The 21,023-nt window shown below is 37.9% G+C and overlaps 4 protein-coding genes across 4 annotated transcripts in view; all 4 read left to right on the plus strand.

The window, feature by feature from the left end:
- The window catches only part of srp72 (signal recognition particle 72), a 253,770-nt gene that overhangs the window by 228,657 nt on the left and 4,090 nt on the right, over positions 1 to 21,023 (plus strand). The gene's annotated exons all lie outside the window — the stretch shown is intronic.
- Positions 1 to 21,023, plus strand: part of arl9 (ADP-ribosylation factor-like 9) — a 324,624-nt gene that overhangs the window by 209,275 nt on the left and 94,326 nt on the right. The gene's annotated exons all lie outside the window — the stretch shown is intronic.
- Positions 6,046 to 10,936, plus strand: arsia (arylsulfatase family, member Ia; the record flags this gene model as incomplete). Its single annotated transcript, XM_079630623.1, has 2 exons — positions 6,046 to 6,335; positions 9,544 to 10,936. The coding sequence occupies 2 exons, from the start codon at positions 6,046 to 6,048 to the stop codon at positions 10,934 to 10,936; spliced, it is 1,683 nt and encodes a 560-aa protein (XP_079486749.1).
- Positions 17,283 to 21,023, plus strand: part of acsl1b (acyl-CoA synthetase long chain family member 1b) — a 40,250-nt gene continuing 36,509 nt past the window's right edge. The window contains exon 1 of the mRNA XM_079629895.1: positions 17,283 to 17,378. The gene's annotated coding sequence lies outside the window, so the exon portion shown is untranslated. The remainder of the gene's footprint in view (positions 17,379 to 21,023) is intronic.

Below are 21,023 nucleotides of genomic sequence, written 5' to 3' on the forward strand. Positions count from 1 at the left end.
ATATATTTCAGTAAGTTTGATTGTAAAATATAGTTTTTACTGTATTACTGTATATACTGTAATATACAACAGGACCCAAAGGCTGGCCCCAACAGGAGGAAGAGGAAAAATATTTTCAGATGCGCAGGAAAATGCTATTGTCGCAGATTTATGGTTTTGTACCTGCCTGCATATTCACCCTTCCTCAACCCAATAGAGGAGTTTTTCTCTGCCTGGAGGTGTAAAGTGTTTGGTCACCACCCACATGACCAAATGTCTCTTTTGGAAGCCATGCGTGCCGGATGTGAGGACACGAGTCCAGAGGACTGCAGGGATGGATAAGGCACTCCAGAAGGTTCTTCCCCAGGTGCATGGCGAGAGAGAACATTTGATGTGATGTTGATGAAAACCTGTGGCCTGATGCTAGAGATTAGCAGGATTAGCCCCTCAATTATTTGTTTGAATTACATATACTTTTAGTTTCTACCTTTTTTTCCTCATTACTGTAATTCTGTAAATTACTACAGACTATTGTGAAGCAAACTGCTCATTTTCATTTACCTTAAAGAATTGTTATGTTCTAAAAATGTAAATAAATCATGTGAAAGAATGTGACTCTTTTCTTTGAAGAAAATATTACTTTGTATGAAGTCACTGAAATTGTTCAAACTGTAAAGATGAAAACTTTGTATTTTCTGTATTGGTGTTTGATGCTGGTGTTTTTACTCTCAGTGTGTTCTGAGTGACGGTGTGTGTTATCTCAGTGAGGGTTGTGCATAGTGTTTGGCTGCACTGAGCCTGTTTTGAGCCATGTGTTAAGAGTTGTGTTGCTTGGAGTGAGTTTTGCAGGTGATGTGAACTGTTTAGCTCAGGTGACTGTTGGTAGTGCAGACTGTAGTTAGAGTTTTGCACATGTAGCTCCAGTTGTGCTCACTGTCGTTTAGCAATCGAAAAAAACTGTAAGCATGGTGTATGCACGCATGCGCGAGCACACGCACACGCACACACACACACACACACACACATACACACACACACACACACACACATATAATTATTCCCTTTCATCTTTCTCTCAGACCATTAAAGATAGATAATACGTGTTAGATTAGTGATACAAAAGAATATGTGTGAGTGACACACACACACACAGACAGACACAGACACACACAGACACGCACACAGAGCACACACACACACACACTAAAATAATTATTCCCTTTCATCTTTCTCTCAGACCATTAAAGATAGATAATACATGTTAGATTAGTGATACAAAATAATATGTATGTGAATTGTTGCTTGGGTTGTAGAAATGTTATGGGCTATTTATTGTGCAATATTATATTTCTTGAGCCAATCACCGGAACCATAAAAAAAACATGCAGAACATGAGCAAAAAAAGGGTCACTGTTGAACCCCCCTCCCCCCCCCCCTCCCCCTCCACACACACACACACACAAAAAGAAACAAATCTTTAGGAAAACAGCAGGGCCCTGAAAAACTAAATACGCTAAACCTCAAGGATCTGTGCTGTCAGAAACAGTCACATGTAATTTAACAGTAAATTAGTCAAAAAAAAAAAAAGAATTAAAGTCTTGATAGACATCAGGCGGTCGTGACTCGTGTGTATTGAAATAGCACATAAAACCTCAGCCATATTCAAACATGAACTGTTACATATTAATTCTGCGACCAAAGGAATTTGGAAGAGGTGACATTTTTTTAATAATCTCTCATATTTTTAAATATCAGACATCATATTTAGTAGATTTATGAGCTGTTGTTCTATTAATAGACAGATTTAAACGTGTTTGCGTATTTATTCTGTTCGGTCAACATTAAAGATAGCAACAGCTCGGCGGCAGGAATGTGGAGGTTTGAGCTAAATCTGACATCAGAGAGTTTAGGATTTGCTGTTGTTGTTTTCTGGGGAAAGTAATGTGTACTCACTCGGTTATGAACTAATATTTCAAGATAAGGGAGAAACTTTTAGATATGATGCCTCTGTCCCACTTGGCACAGCACTGGAGTTTTGTCTTTAATCAGTTCAATTCAGTTACATTTTATTCTTATAAATTCAAATAAATTGACTTGATATTCTAGGTATTATTAACTGGCCAGAATTTTGAGATCGCAGTAGACGTGAAGGACTATAATGCGTTAAGAGCTCGCTCAAGTACTGCAGAGCTAAACCATTTAGTGCTTTGTAAGTAATCAGCAATATTTAAAAAATTATATGATGTTTAATAGGCAGCCAATGCAGTGTTTACAGAACGGGGCTAATATGGTCATACTTCCTGGTTCTGGTAAGAACTCGAGCTGCTGCGTTTTGGACCAGCTGTAGTTTGTTTAAGCGTGCAGGGCAACCACCCAGTAGAGCATTACAATAATCTAGCCTTGAGGTCATGAACGCATGAACTAATTGTTCCGCATTATTCATTGAAAGCATATGTCGTAATTTAGATATATTTTTAAGATGGAATAATACGGTTTTACAGATGCTAGAAATGTAAGATTGTTATTAAAAAGCACACCCAGGTTCCTAACCGATGACGAAGACTTAACAGAGCAGCCATCAAGTGTTAGACAGTACTCTAGGTTATTACGTGTGGACGTTTTTTGGCCAATAATTAGAATCGCTGTTTTTTCAGAATTAAGTAGGAAATTACTAGTCATTAAATTGTTTATATCTGCTATACATTCCGTTAATTTTGTGAATTGGTGCGTTTTGTTGGGGCGCGAAGAAATATAGAGCTGAGTATCATCAGCATAACAGTGAAAACTAATGCCATGCTTCCTAATGATATCTCCTAGTGGTAGCATATACAGAGTGAACAGCAGCGGTCCTAGTACTGAGCCTTGTGGTACGCCATACTGAACTTGTGATCGATAAGACATCTCTTCGTTTACTGCTACCAACTGATAACGGTCAGATAAGTAAACCATGCTAATGCAATTCCACTAATGCCAACATCATTTTCAAGTCTATTTAAAATAATATTATTTATTATGAATTATTTATCTGTGCACATCATTTTTTTAATTCATGTTCCTCATAACGTTGAATCAGAATAACTTCCCCTCCCTCTTCATACTTGCTCCGCAGCAACAGCAATAACTAACAGCAGCAGAAATGACCAACAACAATAGCAGCAGAAATAATAACCAAAAGCAGCAATAATATGAGCAGCAGGGTAGCAGATCTGATCCGCCACATCATGCGAAATACTCATGAACATGTTTTTTAGCATTTATTTTTAAATTAAATGTTGACTTCATTGCACAATGTGTTGACATGAGTGCCAAATGGACACAGATGTGAGCAGAACTTCAGTTTCTCTTTAAGATCTTATCAGCGGAGTGTGTGTGTGTGTGTGTGTGTGTGTGTGTGTGTGTGTGTGTGTGTGTGTGTGTGTGGCTTCAGGTGATCAACACAGTGAATCCAGTGAGCTCCAGTTCATATATAATAACAACGCTCAACGTATAAAAGAGCTCTTGTGCGCACAAACACTGTCTCTGTTCACGTACCCCTGGTCCCCCCTAAATACTTCTACGGCATGTTTTAATAGCAGGAATCCTTAGGGGCCTCAGCTTGTGTTTGGAGATTAACAAAAACATTGACCAAATGTGCAAAATAACAGCATGTTCAAATCTAAAGTCTGTCTTCCATTTATTGAGCTAATAAACAGGTTGTAAAAATTACTGTACTTCCTACATCTATTGAAAAGAAATATGCTAAGCATGGTCATAATATGTCCATGATGATAAAAGGTCATTATAAATCAGGAGAGTTAAACCAGGCATTTGGTTAATGCATTTATTTTAGGCTATTAGTTGAAACAATGGCAAGACATCATGCACACAGAGAGAAGTCATCTCTCCTGAATATGTCATGTGCAACGTTGTTTTTGTGTGCATTATTTTTGTGCATAATGCAGTACTTTAGAGGGCATCATAGATAATTGTAGCATCAGAAATGCATTTATATTGTGCCATAGTGTGTGCAGCATTGGCATGTACAGTAAGAAATACTGTATGTCAGCAGCTCACTAGGCGTGCTTATTTTTATTTAAATTGTATAATTATTATTAAGTTTATTGAACATATATAAAAGCTACGGAAGAGGATTAGGGCCAGGCAATAATAAAAAAATAAAACCATCTCGAGATTAAATTCATTATAATGCGAGATTAAACTCGTTAAATTTCGAGAAAAAAAGTCGAAATACAATCTTGAGAATAAACTCATTAAATATCGAGAATAAAGTCGTTGTGTTGCGAGAAAAAACTTGTTAAATTTCGAGAAAAAAGTCGAAATACAATCTTGAGAATAAACTCATTAAATATCGAGAATAAAGTCGTTGTGTTTCGAGAAAAAAACTCGTTAAATTTCGAGAAAAAAAGTCGAAATACAATCTTGAGAATAAACTCATTAAATATCGAGAATAAAGTCGTTGTGTTGCGAGAAAAAACTTGTTAAATTTCGAGAAAAAAGTCGAAATACAATCTTGAGAATAAACTCATTAAATATCGAGAATAAAGTCGTTGTGTTTCGAGAAAAAAACTCGTTAAATTTCGAGAAAAAAGTCGAAATACAATCTCGAGAATAAACTCATCAAATAGCGAGAATAAAGTCGTTGTGTTTCTAGAAAAAAACTCGTTAAATTTCGAGAAAAAAAGTCGAAGTAATTGTGAGAATAAACTCCCTACTTATAGAGGACATGGCAGAGTTAGATCCCTTAGTCAATCTATATTTTTGACTTTCTTGCAGTAACAAAGAATAGAACATGATCTAGGTCGGCTAGGTGTTTTTAGAAGAAAAAATCAGTCCAATTTGCGCGATGTACTCGCTTTTGTCCAACATGAAATTCATCGAGGTTTCGTGGTTTCCCAGGATACCATAAGACGCATTATTTGTTGATGCTCAAGGTGTGGAATTACGACGAAGGAGACGCTTGTCGACGCCACTTGCGCTGGCCCAAATGCACTCTGGCATATGGACAGCTATGATAAATTAAAACCGTACAGCATTGCAATTAGCTGTATATGGTTACAGTCGTTACATTCTGTGGATGGAGGTACACAACCAACAACGATTAATAATGCGTCTTGTGGTATCCTGGCTGGGAAACCACGAAACCTCGATGCGGTTGATATCAGTATGCAATGAACACTGATCGAATGCATTATTCTCAAGATTGTATTGCGAGTTTTTTTCTCGAAATTTAACGAGTTTTTTTCTCGAAATTTAACGAGTTTTTTCTCGCAACACAACGACTTAATTCTCGATATTTAATGAGTTTATTCTCGAGATTGTATTTCGACTTTTTTTCTCGAAATTTAACAAGTTTTTTCTCGAAACACAACGACTTTATTCTCGATATTTAATGAGTTTATTCTCAAGATTGTATTTCGACTTTTTTTCTCGAAATTTAACGAGTTTAATCTCGCATTATAATGACTTTAATCTCGAGATGGTTTTATTTTTTTATTATTGCCTGGCCCTAATCCTCTTCCGTAAAAAGCAAATACATAGTTACAATAATATAATAATATATAACAATCATATAATTATAAACCGTAGACAAAAACATTGAGCTAAATTGGAGAGAGAGAGAGAGAGAGAGAGAGAGAGAGAGAGAGAGAAACGCATTGAGTCCCTTTTCATTATAAAAAAGCATAAATATTATACTTTGTGCACAACGTAAAGGACTTTAAAGCTTTGACATTGCTGGAAGAAGAGAAAATAACATTTCAGGTCTTTGAGAATAATACTAAAAAAGACAATAGCTCAGCTTATTTACGACTTCGAAAAAACATTGCAGCGAAGGCGCGTGCAGTTGGGGGGGGGGGGGGGGGGGGCTGTCTAGGTGTGTGTGTGTGTGTGTGTGTGTGTGGGGGGGGGGGTCTAGGTAGGGGAGGAAGGAAGCTCACTAGAGACACAGCCAGACCCCTTACCGCGCGCATCACGCTGCCTCCTCACACACACACACACACACACTTTACGCTGTGAATCTGATCCTGTAGTTCAGTGGATCATTCATGATTTCCTCCTCGTGCCATCATGACAGAACCGGCTCTGTCAGTGCTCTCCGTGATGACTTTGCTCAGTCTGGGTCATCTCTCCGAGTCCCAGGACTGGACGAGCCCGAACCAGGTCGAGCAACCGAACCATCCGCGCCCGCACATCATCTTCATCATGACGGACGACCAGGGCTTCAACGACATCGGCTACCACAACAGAGACATACACACTCCGACACTGGACAAGCTGGCAGCGGAGGGGGTGAAGCTGGAGAACTACTACATCCAGCCGATCTGCACACCGTCCCGCAGTCAGTTCATCACGGGCAGGTCATTCACACACTCACTCACACACACACACACACACACACACACACGCGCGCGCGCACGCACGCACGCACGCACGCACGCACACAAATGTAAATATTTACAACCTTTTAATTGTGATTAACTGACTTCACAGCATATGGTAACACTCTAGTTTAGGATCCAATTCTCAGTTTTAAGTTGTTTATTAGCGTGCATATTACTAAGATATTCACTGTTTATTATTAGTAGGCTACTTATAGAGATATTAATGCATTATAATATCTTCATATGTTCATGACTCATTGTTGCATTTAGCAGATTAGAGCAAGGCAATATTAGTTACATTTTGCAATGATTGACACAGTTGAGATTTGCTATATAGTGTACCTGGCTGTAAATATGAATTTGTATGTGAGTTCTGGTCCATTAATTTTCCCTTCCTCTTCCGCTCTAGATATCAGATCCATACGGGTCTAACTCTCACCTACTTGCTTATCAGCCTGCATACTAAGATATTGACTGTTTATTAGTACATAGCCTATTAATGCCTTATTCTGCCTGACCATATTCTACATCCCTTAATCTATGCCTAAACTTAAAGGGTTAGTTCACCCAAAAATGAAAATAATGTCATTAATGACTCTCCCTCATGTCGTTCTAAGCCCGTAAGACCTCCGTTCATCTTCGGAACACAGTTTTCGGAGAGCTTTCTGTCCGTCCATTGAAACTGTATATACAGTATACTATCCATGTCCATAAAGGTAATACAAACATCATCAAAGTATTCCATGTGACATCAGTGGGTTAGTTAGAAGTTTTTGAAGCATCGAAAATACTTTTTGGTCCAAAAATAACACAAAATAAGACTTTATTCAGCATTGTATTCTCTCCCGGGTCTGTTGTGAATCTGCGTTCAGGACTCCGCAGTGACGCTGCTGACGTAAGACGCTGATGACGTGTTATCTGGTGCGCCCGAGCTTCGTTTACAGTCTGAGGGAGACGCACGCTATATTCAAGCTATTCTACATTGTTTGCGTGGATATCATTTTTTTAATGATGCGTAAATGTGCATGTCGCGGATGAGACACTTTTACAGCGTGCGTTTCCCTCAGTCTATAAACGAAGCTCGGGCGCACCAGATAACACGTCAGCAGCGTCTTACGCCATCAGCGTAACTGTGAAGGATTGACAACAGACCCGGGAGAGAATACAATGCTGAATAAAGTCTTATTTTGTGTTATTTTTGGACCAAAAAGTATTTTCGATGCTTCAAAAACTTCTAACTAACCCACTGATGTCACATGGACTACTTTGATGATGTTTTTATTACCTTTATGGACATGGACAGTATACTGTATATACAGTTGCAATGGAGGGACAGAAAGCTCTCGGACTAAATCTAAAATATCTTAAACTGTGTTCCGAAGATGAACGGAGGTCTTACGGGCTTAGAACGACATGAGGGTGAGTCATTAATGACATTATTTTCATTTTTGGGTGAACTAACCCTTTAACAACTACCTTACTAACTATTAATAAGCAGTAATTAGGAGAAAGTCGCTCTTAATAGTTAGCTAATAGTGAGAATTGGACCCTAATCTAAAATGTGACCTTATTTATACAGTAGTCAAGTTTATTTGCATAGCACTTTTTACATTACACATGGACTACGTTTACAAGCAGCCAATAACCCGTTCAAAACCGGAATATTAGCAATAACCCGGTCGCGCACGGCCATGTAAACACCGGCAAAAACCCGAATATGCTCATATTCCGGTTTTTAAAAACACTAATATGATCCCTGGGTTAACCCTTTTCTAACCCGAATATTTGGTCATGTAAAGCGTACCGGCATATTCCCATCAAAAGGAACATTGATTTGTGTTCTGCGCATGTTCTATTCGCAAGGAATCTTGGTCTTTTGAGTAGAGGAACTTAAAACCCGCGTGCAGTATAACGGAAGTAAACAAGAAGTTGAGGTAAACATAGAGACGCAGTGCACAGTAGTGTCAACTGCTGCTGGTGGATCAGTGCCAGCACCAAAGCGCAAACAAAGCCAATCGCTATCTGCCCTGAACTATTCATTATCCGCCTGTTGTCTTTGGATACAGGAAGAAGAATCGGAAATGACGCACGCATATTGCGTCTTAAGGTTGTCCGTACGTCCAGACGCTAACCATGCGTCGCTGTTTACATCATGGTTTACATCGGGATATTGCCAATTGATTACAAATTCCATGTATACAGGAGTAACTCTCTCTGCTCACGCATGTAAATGGGTTATTCCGAATGTTTCAGAAACCCAAATAGTGACCTTAACCCGACCATAACATGAATATTGACAGCTTGTAAACATAGTCATCATTGTTTTAAAGACTTTAACAGAAAATCATGATGTTGATTATAATGATATAATATCTTAATTTGTTCATGACTCATTGTTGCATTTAGCAGATTAGAGGTGCGATTACATTTTGCAAGGATTCAAGCAAGGGTTAGTTCACCCAAAAATGAAAACTCTGTCAGTAATCACTCTCCCTCATGTTGTTCAACCCCGTAAGACTTTTGTTCATCTTCTGAACACAAATGAAGATATTAGTGATTAAATCTGAGAGCGGTCTCACTCCTCCATAAGCTTCTATTGTCATTGAAACTCGCTGGCTCAGAAAGTTAGTAAAGACATCATTAAAATAGTCCGAGTGACTACAGCGGCTCAACCTTAAGTTTATCAAGCGACGAGAATACTTTTTGTGCGCAAAAAACAAACAAAAATAAGGACTTTATTGAACTCTTGATGTTCTTCTGTGTGTGTCTCTGAGTGAGTTCACGTAGTGTAACAGCGCAGCGCTTCTGGGCTGTACGTCAGAACGGAGGCTCACTATTGGCCAGCATCACACACATGACCAGCGTCGGCCAATAGTGAGCCTACGTTCTGACGTACATTTTAACGATGTCTTTACTAACTTTCTGGGCTGGCAAGTTTCAATGACAATAGAAGCCTATGGAGGAGTGAGACAGCGCTCAGATTTAATCACTAATATCTTAATTTGTGTTCCGAAGATGAAGGAAAGTCTTACGGGGTTGAACAACATGAGGGAGAGAGTAATCACTGACAGAGTTTTCATTTTTGGGTGAACTAACCCTTTAAGATTAGCTATATTGTGTATCTGTAAGTATACATTTCATGTGAGTTCTGGTCCATTAATTTTCCCTTCCTCTTCCGCTCTAGATATCAGATCCACACGGGTCTCCAGCACTCGATAATCCGCTCCCGCCAGCCCAGCTGTTTGCCCTTTGACCTCCGCACATTACCTCAGCGTTTGCAGGATTCGGGATACTCCACACACATGGTTGGGAAATGGCACCTGGGTTTCTACAAGCGCGATTGCCTCCCGACCCGTCGCGGATTCCACACGTACTTCGGCTCTCTGACGGGAAGCGTGGATTATTACACGTATAAGTCGTGCGACGGGCCGAGAGTTTGCGGATACGACCTTCACGAGGGCGAGAGAGTGGCGTGGGATCAGGGAGGACGCTATTCCACACACTTATACGCGCAACGAGTACGGAAAATCCTCGCCGCTCACGATCCTTCATCCCAACCTCTCTTTATTTTCCTCTCCTTCCAAGCCGTTCACACTCCCTTACAAACCCCGAGGGAATACATCTATCCGTACCGATGGATGGGAAACGTGTTTCGCCGGAAATACGCCGGGATGGTTTCCGCCGTTGATGAGGCGGTACGTAACGTTACATACGCTCTACGAAAGTACGGCTACTATAAGAACAGCGTAATCATTTTTTCCACGGATAATGGCGGACAGCCTTTGTTTGGAGGGAGCAATTGGCCTTTACGGGGAAGAAAGGGAACGTATTGGGAAGGAGGAATCCGTGGGATCGGATTCGTACACAGTCCGTTATTAAAACGCAGGAGAAAAGTTAGCAAAGCTTTGCTTCACATCACGGATTGGTACCCGACGCTAATGGGACTCGCCGGAGGAAACGTTTCCCAAATGGAAGGGCTTGATGGATATGACATGTGGGAAACCATTAGCGATGGGAAAGAGTCGCCACGATTGGAGATCCTTCATAATATCGATCCGCTTTACAACGCCGCGCGACACGGATCTTTAAAAAATGGTTTTGGGATCTGGAATACCGCCGTACAGGCAGCCGTTCGAGTCGGAGACTGGAAACTTTTGACGGGAAATCCCGGATACGGAGACTGGATTCCTCCTCAGGTGCTCGGAAACTTCCCAGAATCTTGGTGGAGTTTGGAGCGACACACGGAGCAAAAGAAATCCCTGTGGTTGTTTAATGTGGCGGATGATCCGTACGAGCGTTACGATCTCGCGGAGAATCGTCCAGATGTTGTCAAGCAACTTTTGGCTCGGTTGACGTTTTATAACCGGACCGCCGTTCCCGTTCGATACCCTTCGGAAGATCCCAGGGCCGATCCCAGACGAAACGGAGGAGCTTGGGGTCCTTGGGAAGGAGACGGAGAGAACTGGGATGCGTTTTATCGCAGAAAGAGAAAAATCAAGAAGCAAAAGCGGAAGTTTGGAAAAATGAAGTCGTATTTTAGGAGACTTAACATTAGAATGATGTCAAACAGGATTTGATCCGACTCATCCTGCGTGAACTGACTAATAGGGGCTTTCGCACCGGATAGTTATAGGAACCAGCCACCAGGATGGTTCCCGGAGAACTAATGGTTCCCTTAGGAACGTTTTCCTGGTTGCATTCGGACCGTCAGCAGGAGCTCAGAAGTGACGTGAGCCGCGCTTGTTGTTGTGACTTTTATTTTGTCTGCGCTGAGAACGCCAGCCATTCTCCGTGTTCATTCGTTTACGTTCTGTCTAACACGTTATTAGATAGAACTGTTATGCATATAAAGTAGACAGTAATGAAAAGTTATTGGTTGATATTACCAGTGTTGCTGAGCAGAAATACATAATTATGTTTGGCTTGGTCTCAAAGTCACGTTGGATTTTCTCCTCGCTGTAAAGGTTGAGAGCTCCATCTATCAACGTTTTCTATGTTCGTAGAGTTAGTTTGTGGAGTAAATATATAGCCTATAATCTGTGTGTTTACAGCCTTTAAAAAAAATGGCGGGTGTTGGTGTTTCGCGTGCGTTCGGCCAATCAGCGAATCAGCGAACACTAACGTCAAGTCATGTTAGTGTTCAAGTGCGTTCAAGTCATCTCGTATAGATCGTATTTACGAGTTGAACGCACTTGATCACCACCACAATCTCGTAATAAATATTATTGGGGAGCTTAAAGGCTGATTTATACTTCTGCGTCGGGTGTACGGCGTAGTGTACGTCGTAGGCTACGCACGTAGGCGACGCCGTCGTGAGCATTTATACTTCTGCGTTTATGTCTGCGTTGCTCTGCAGTTACATCGCCGAAACGCTAGTTGGCGGGGGCGGGTTTTAATGTTCCACTGTGTATAGATTCCTCGTGGCTGTTTTGATTTGGCTACTACAAGCAATGGCGACTGAAAGAGAGCGGATCATGTTGGAGCTGGAGCTTATCGAGTTGGAAAAACAGTCAATTTTAGTGAAATTTCTGAATTTACAGAACTTCTGAATTTAAAAATGGCGGGCGGTGCAGAAAAACACGCCGGAAACGCGTAGGAGGAAACGCAATGCTACCAAGCCGACCAATCACATATCTTGCGGTCCGCGTCGTCGCGACGTGTAGTTAAATTTTTGAGGAGGTGCGCGTCAGGGTACAGCGAAGGGTAGGGCGTATGGTACACGTCTATGCGTATGCTACGCCGTACCTACTGCGCGCACCCGACGCAGAAGTATAAATTGGCCTTAAGCCCTGATCTTTACGAGTTGTGGGCGTGTCGCTGAGAAACACGGCAGAATACCACAGGTATTTATCAGTGATATTGTCAGGCTTTTCTATATAGCCTACAGCGCAGTAAGCGAATTGCCTGCACAGAATAGGATGGCATAATAATATAACAATGCAACATGAAACGATAAAGTTGACAGTGGCTTCATAAATTAATTAAAAACATAAAAAAACAAAGTAGCTACACCTGATGCACAATTCTTTGTTCTTCATTTTCTAGAACAAGAGTTTAAGAACCTTACTTAGTATGTATAGCCTAATTAATTAAGAGAAAGTACACCGCCATCTTACTCAGACGAAAGTGGCTTAAACGAACCTGCCGTCGTAAACACGACGTTCCACCTCGTAGCCCATAGACATGTATAAAGGCTAGATGGCTCAAGGCGGAGTCAGCTGTGTCGTCAACTTGGCGGCCATCTTAGGTCAGGAGACTGCGCTGCTGCTCCCTGCTGCTGTGGACGGAAGGTGAGTGACAAATGCTCGTAACTTGCTGAATTCTTGACGGATTTACAAACGGTTTGGTTTATTGCAAACCTTATTAACGTGGCTATGATTTGTGCTGATGCCGATGTTTAAATTGTAGCTTCACGTTTTGAGAAACGCTTAACATTGCAGCGTAGCTGTGTGTTTCATGGCATCCCTGACGTTTATGACACACCAAGCCGTTTGAAAATCGGTTGAAAATTGAGCAAAATATAGTAATTTCAGCACTACATGCACAATAGACTTTAATGTTATAACTGGACGAGCGGTCCTGTTCTAAGATGGCCGCCGTGTGACGTCATCGGGTCCCATTGGCTCTCAGCGCCGGTAAGCCATCTAGCCTTTATACATGTCTATGTCGTAGCCTACGAACTTCCCAGGAGGACTTGAACGCACCAATAGACCCGACTCTAAAGTGGAGTAAATTAGTTCCTTCAAAAGTAGTTCCTAGAAGTAAATAGTTCCTGCGGTGCGAACGCCCCTAATCACAGATGCTGCTGACTGAGACGTGTTATCATTACACTGCAAAAAATACTTTTCTTAATATTTCTGTCTTGTTTCCAGTCCAAATGTCAAACATTTCTTAAATCAAGATGCATTTACTAAAGTAGTAAAATGAGATAAGATATTAAGTCTTGTTAAAAAAAAATTAAGTACGTTTTTGCTCAAAACAAGCAAAATGATCTGCAAATGGGGTAAGATTTTTTTTTTTATTATTAAGATTTTTTTTCTCACCCCATTGGCAGATAATTTTGCCTTTTATAAGCATCAACTCACTTAATGTTGATTAATTCCTCCGGAAAAAAAAGACTAAATAAGAAAAGCATTTTTTGCAGTGTTTTATGGACTTTGATTATAAATCCGCCTGAGATGATGAAGTTGATTTGAATATGAGTCTCTTGATCACATTCACTGAATCATGTGTTTCTGCGTACTTGATTTTAACCATCCACATCATTTCTTTGCGCTTCCTGACACTGTGACCTCGGATCCTGTGCAACGAGTGTTGAAGGAATGGACGAATGATCTGGTGTACACCTCTTATTCGTTATAACATAGTGTTGTTAGTTAACTGTAAATTAATCTGTTCATTTGATTCGAGCTTGTACTGTATGTGACTGTCTGTGTTTGTTTGCTGCTTGAACAGGGGTTTAAAACACAATGTTTTGTATTATTATTATTATACATGATAATAGTTCCAATAAAATAATCTCCTTTTCAAAAGTTTCCAGTGGACTGATTGCCCTCTAGTGGACACCTGGGATTTCTTGAGATCAGAGGACAAATAAAAGTGTGTGTACATTTGTTAGACTCACTGGCCCTCATTTATCAATCTTGCGTCGAAACGGGCGAATATGTTGGCGTAAGATTATGCTTACACTCCTCTCACCGCCTGATTTATGAAGCTGTGCGTACCTTTGAAATCCAGGTGTACGCAATACCTGCCTCTTGATAAATGCCGCGGCTGAAAACGATCGTCATTAGATTAACACGCCCCTATATATTCACGTCTCCGCCTCCCCCACGCCCTCATTTTACGCCATGGACACACGGAAGACGGCAAAGAGGAGAAACTTCTCCGGTGGAAATCCAGTTTAAATCGCTGGTTGGTTGAGCAAATTACCTATCACAAACAATGCATTATTTTACAGCACGTGTTTTGAAACTATTAGCGTTGAATTTCGTATGACGTCACATGTAATAGGGTGTACAATAGTGATGATGATGTGAATAATTGCATGACAATTTGTAATATTTTTCTTATTAGTAGCCTAGCCTATTATGATTTTGATTATTAATGACGCTTATTGTTATTTAGAAGAAGAATGTCTTTGTCATTATTATTATTTGTATTAGGCTATAGGCTAATTATTGTTTATTTTATTAATTTAATAAAGAACTCTGTCTCTTATTCCAAAAGATCCATGTATAGGCTACTTTTGTGTCTATTCGTTTTTCCTTTTTAAAGTAGGCTAATTGAAAAACGAAAAATTAACGGTTGTCTTTTTAAAACGCAAAGTTGAACACCAAAAGTTTAATTTGAACTGGCAACACCAACTGCTGCGCAAAAAAAGTAAATATCGACGAATTTTCAGATTGTTTAATGACTTTTTGCCCCTTTATTAAACATGTAAAATATACACAAATTAATATGGAAAACATGTCGATTTTAATGGTTTTCTAAGGTCAAATTAGAATCTGGAATTGATATTTTCCCGCAGTGATGAATGAGAAGAGCCAATATTAAACTATTGTTTTCTAAGTCGGCTAAGATCTCCATCTTCGCTGTTAATGCGCTTTTAGAGAGAAATGCACCTTTCATACGGATTACTTAATCAGAACAAAATGTATTAGCTTTCGATTCGAATTTGTTCGATTTAAAGTGGACATTTCAAGCTTTAGATAGGCTATATTTTGTTTCAGTTCTCGCGCTCCAGTTCACGGAGATCATGAAACTGATTGTTTTATTTTATTTTACAAAAGCACAACGTTTTCTTGTAGTTACAAATAATGTATTATTATTTTCAGTATGACCAGAAATGATGGAGTATTTTAAATTGTTGCACTGTTGATAGGAAAAAGTGTTCGCGCGCGCGCCTCCGTGCCATCCAGTGCGCGTTCCACACTCCGCTCCACAAACCCTTTGGATATGCGTCAAAATCTTGTGTTTATTTGTGATAATCTTAGTCCTGTATTATTATTGTCTAACCCGTATTATGAATGTCATTTGACGAATTGCTTTAATTGTTCCTTTTTTGGATAAAAGCGTCTTCTAAATATAGCCTAGTAATAATGATGATAATTATTATTATTTGCGGACACGGACCCCAAACACACCGCGTCTTCAGGTGACTGTAAATGCGCAAAAACTGTTTCCATTGCAGTTTTGCGAAATATTCCTTTTTCGAATTGCCTGAAAAACCACCTCATGCGAGCGTAAAAACTTTTTTTGCGATAAACGCCAGTTTTTGCGAAATTGACGTGTTTCCATTGGGCGTATTTTCAATTCGCAATTTCAATTTGCGCAATTTGAAGGGTAATGGAAACGCATTACTGAACCCAGTCCGTGCGCGCATGCCGGGCTTAACTCACAAAAATAAACACTGAAGTTTATAATTTCTGTTGTTGTTTTTTTACAGGGTCATAATATATCATATCTTTAGTTTGTCAGTGCGTTTTGTGGTGTTAGGAATTGTTTTTCTGCGCATTTCAGCACTAACTCAAAACGTGCGTACATGTACACCACCTCCTGAGCTGGCGTAGGATTTGAGCGTGCCGTACGCCAACGTCCATATTGATAAATCGCAAAGTCACCGTGGTTTTGGGTGTACGCCAGGTGTACGCTGGAAATTTGGTGTACGCACTTTTGATAAATGAGGGCCACTGTGTGTGTGTGTGTGTGTGTGTGTGTGTGTGTGTGTGTGTGTGTGTGTGTGTGTGTGTGTGTGTGTGTGTGTGTGTGTGTGTGTGTGTGTGTGTGTGTGTGTGTACATAAATAAAATATGTATTTAAATGTTTGAAGTATACTAAGAATTAGTTTTCTTTTCATTTAAAGGTTTGAAGTATTCTAATAATTCATTGTATTTATTTAAAGGTTTTAAGTATCCTAAGAATTAGTTGTATGTATTTATTTAAATGTTAATGTATTCTAATTATATTTATTTATTTATTTATCAATTTAATTAAATGTTTTAAGTATTCTTAAAAAAAAGTTTTTTTATTTAAATGTTTTAAGTATTCTTAAAAAAAGTTTTTATTTATTTAAATGTTTTAAGTATTCTAAGAATTACATTTATTTATTTATCTATGTAATTAATTTTTTAAGTATTTAAAATATATTTTTTTATTTATTTTAAATACTTTACGTATTCTAAGAATTACATTTATTTATTTATTTTAATATTTGAAATATTCTAAGAATTACATTTATTGATCTATTTAAGTTTTTTAAGTAAAACAATGTTTTATTTATTTAAATGTTGGAAGTATTTTAAGAATTACATTTATAGAAATGTTTTGAAGTAGGCTATATATATATATATATATATATATATATGGAAAGGGAATATTATTTTTTATTAAACACTCTTTTGGCATAATAGCGGAATATAGTTTTTTTATTGTAACTAATAAAAGCTGTTATAACATTGTTAACAAGAAAAGTAGCATTTTATATCGGATGTTTCTGGTTTGGCGTGCCATATTTTAACACCAAAGTGTCGCCATTTTGTCGTTTTGATCAATCGCTTCCACACATCATTAAAAAAAAATGATCGGTTTAGCTGCTATAATTAATAATCAATAAATCCATATCATCTACAGTATAAAACTCAGTATGCTATTAAAATATACGCATGTACAAATACGCTATCCCTTTAACTGACTGTATTTAGCCTATCATAAATTTATGAAATATTTTACTTATCAACTCATCAAACACAGCTCAATCATCTATTATGGTGCATTTATTGAGTATAGATATGATTATTGTCCCGCTTGTGTAAGTCTGTACAAAGGTAAACGAGTCTGTAAACGCGGGTTACTGCGAGTCAAACACGCGACCAATCAGAGGCCTCCTAACAGTCTTTCTATTCGTACGGCGCCTCTGATTGGTCGAGAGATTGGTGACCGAACAACACGGGAAAAGTAGTAAACGTCCGCCGACAGACACACGCATGTGCGGTTATCAGAAGAGTCCGGTCGCATACAGGTCAGTAGAGCAGACTAACGCTCATATTTGCATTACTTGTGACATGTTATTCCATGTAAATACCGAAATGCATCGCAACATAGCAACTTTGTTTTCATGTCGACGTGTCCGTGTGATGCATATGGACAACTGCAGAAGTGCATGTGTGTGTATGACACCATGGACACAATGAACAATGCAGTTTAGTGTTCAGTTGTTGCTTTTAGGAAAGATTATTCTATAATTTAACGAATGCACATTGTGTGGAGTTCAGTTATTTTTATGTAGCATATGTCCGGTATATATATGAATGCTGGCTGACGTGACTCTGTTTAATATTTCTTGGTTAGAGACACGTCATCTGTCATGTGTGTCTGACTATAAACTATGACTCGAGTTCTTAATTTAACTTTATGATCTCTAAATGCGTTAATATACTAGTGTGGTTCAACACAGCTGGAGTTATAGCTGTTAATGTTCCTCATAGACATTGATCATTAATCTGTTTTAAAGTTTTGAGGTTGTTATTGATTAAGATCTATCATGACCTTTTTGACCTTGCTCTATGGCAACATCCATGTTTCTGTTTGTTGTTTTCATTCCCAGCATCCCTCCAACCTGCACAGATCACCTGTGTGTGCATACATTACAGTTTAGTATTAAACAACAGCCTTTCATTGGACAGAATCTCACTTTCTATTGCGGTTTGCCAACATTGTGAAGCCGTAGTGTTCATTATAGATTGTCTCTTGTCCTCATTGTGGTTGTGTAAATGGTTGGTTTCATCATGTTTATGCAACGTCTTATTTCTATTTAAGATATAATGTGATTCATGGGTGCTTTGGTAAGGAGGCTTGTTTCTACCATGGAATAATACAAAATAAAAAATGGAATTAAAAGGCAATTCTGAGAAATAAAGTCAGAATTATGAGTTATAAACTTGGAAACGTGAGAAAGTCAATTATGAGATATAAACTTGGAATCACAAGAAATAATTGCGAGGTATAACCTTGGAAACCAAAGTTATAAACTTGAAATCGGAAGAAAAAAGTCAGAATTATGAGTTATAAACTTGAAATCGGAAGAAAAAAAGTCAGAATTATGAGTTATAAACTTGAAATCGGAAGAAAAAAGTCAGAATTATGAGTTATAAACTTGAAATCGGAAGAAAAAAGTCAGAATTATCAGTTATAAACTTGGAAACGTGAGAAAGTCAATTGCGAGATCTAAACTTGGAATTGCAAGTTATAAAGTCTGAATTGCGAGATAAAATAATGGAATTTGAAAAACTTTATTCTTAATTATTATTATTATTATTTAGTTATAAACTTGGAAACGTGAGAAAGTCAATTATGAGATATAAACTTGAAATCGCAAGAAAAAAAAGTCAGAATTATGAGTTATAAACTTAAATTATCAGTTACACTGCAACAAAAAGATTTTCTTACTTTTCTTATTTTTATCCTGATTCCAGTCCAAATATCAAAAAATTCTTAAATCAAGAAGCATTTACTAGATATTAAGTCTTGTTTTCTAGGGGGAAAAAATTTTAATGAAGTGATTTTTTGTTTAAAACAAGCAAAATGATCTGCCAATGGGGTGAGAGAAATAATATTGTTTCTGTTTTGAATTAACATTATTTTTCTCACCCCATTGGCAGATAATTTTGCTTGTTTTAAACAAAAACTCGCTTAATTTTGACCCCCCCCCCCCCAAAAACAAAACAAAAAAAACATCATATCGAATGTCATTTTACTCATCTAGTAAGAGTTTAGTGAGCAAGAAAAGCATTTTTTGCAGTGTTTAAAGTAGGAACTAAAGTCAATTGCGAGATCTACACTTGGATTTGCAAGATCTAAAGTCTGAATTGCGAGATGAAAAGTTGTAATTTCCTCCTGTGTGGAAGAAGCCTGGACTGGTGTTCCTGCAGAGCTTGTTTGGTTTGGTCATTGTGTTGCTAATGAACAGGTTGGGTGGAAAAGAAACTGGAAACGACAGGCCAGACAAAAGGAGCGTGTGAATGTTTCCCTGCACCTCCTCACATCTGTTCATCTTTATTAATAATCTATGCTGTCGATTGTTGTGTCTATTCATTCATTTTATATGAAGGTCAAAAGTTTAAATGGCATGATATATTATTTTGTCAACAAACTTAACCTTTGTCCCGATCAGACATGTGACAGATGTGAAGATATCACAAGGTCAGGCTGATACTGCCTGTCAGATTTCACACAAAATGTAGTTTATTGTGTTGTAAATATGATCCGGAGACCCATAATGCAACAGGCTCATCATTATTGCGATGTGATATTTTAGATAGTTGAATCAGACATCTCAGTTTGACTAGTTTTTGGCTGCTTGTGTTTTATCACTGATACTAGAATGATAGATTGATCGATATTTATTGATTTATTGATCAATATGTATTTATTATTGCATAGACGAGCGTTTCCTGTCTCACTTCAGCCTCGTTTGAACTTGTCATCGTGAACTTGTTTGACGGAAAATGAGTGTGTGATGCAATCTTGTCTGCTGTTTGAGCTTCGAAACTATGTAAACATTCCTTATAATGACGACTGAATGAGATCTCGAGTGAATGTTTGAGTGATGAATATCTATAAACATGTCTGGGTCATATTTTTAACCCCAAAATATCGAAGAAATTGTGCTTTGCGTAAAAATTAGCATTTTCATTACAATTAAGCACATTATTTAGTCTTCACAGTATGGTTCAAAAAACACTTTTATTGAGGTAAGATACATTAAATTGATCAAAAGTGACTGAAGAGATTTATAATGTGATAATAAAATCTGTATCAAATAAATGTTGAATCCAAGAATCCTGAAAATTTATGTTTTCAACATTGATAATAATCATAAATGTGTCTTGAGCATCAGATCATCATATTATTCTGATTTCTGAAGGATCATGTGACACTGAAGACTGGAGTAATGATGCTGAAAATTCAGCTTTGATCACAGGAATACATTTTATTTTACTATATATATTCACATAGAAAATTGCTGTTTAATATTTCACAATTTTACTGTATCTTAATTTTCTGTATTTTATTTTTATTTATTTCGAAATTTATGCAAAAAGAACATCCGACAAGAAAATAAAATCAACTAAGTATACAAATCAAATCAAGTTAAACATAAAAAATCATAATAATTATTAATAATAGTTACAGCCAAATACTTTTTTTTAAAATATATATATATATCTTTTGACACTATACAGTAAAAATGAATGTCTAAATTCTCATTAAAATGCAAATAACTTATTTACGTTAAAACTTAACGTTAAAATGTTCGTAAAAATAGGCTGCAGTTTATTAATGCAAAAACTTCAGTGTCACATGATCCTTCAGAAATCATGATGATTTGATGCTCAAGAAACATTTCTGATTATTATAAATGTTAAAAAACATCCATTTTCAGGATTCCTTGATGAATACAAAGTTATAAAAGAAAACATTTTTGATACAGATTTTTTTAAAATATCCATTAGTCACTTTTAATCAAATTTAATGCATCTTTGCTCAATAAAAACCCTTCATATATCAGTGTAAAGCGGTCTTGTTCTCGAGTGTCATGTGGATGTCACATGTCTGCTGGGCTCTCGTCATAAGTTGCATGCCTTGGATATATATCTGCATCTGT

Source organism: Phoxinus phoxinus (genome assembly GCF_949152265.1).
Source record: "Phoxinus phoxinus genome assembly, chromosome: 12".
Classification (NCBI taxonomy): Eukaryota; Metazoa; Chordata; class Actinopteri; order Cypriniformes; family Leuciscidae; genus Phoxinus; species Phoxinus phoxinus.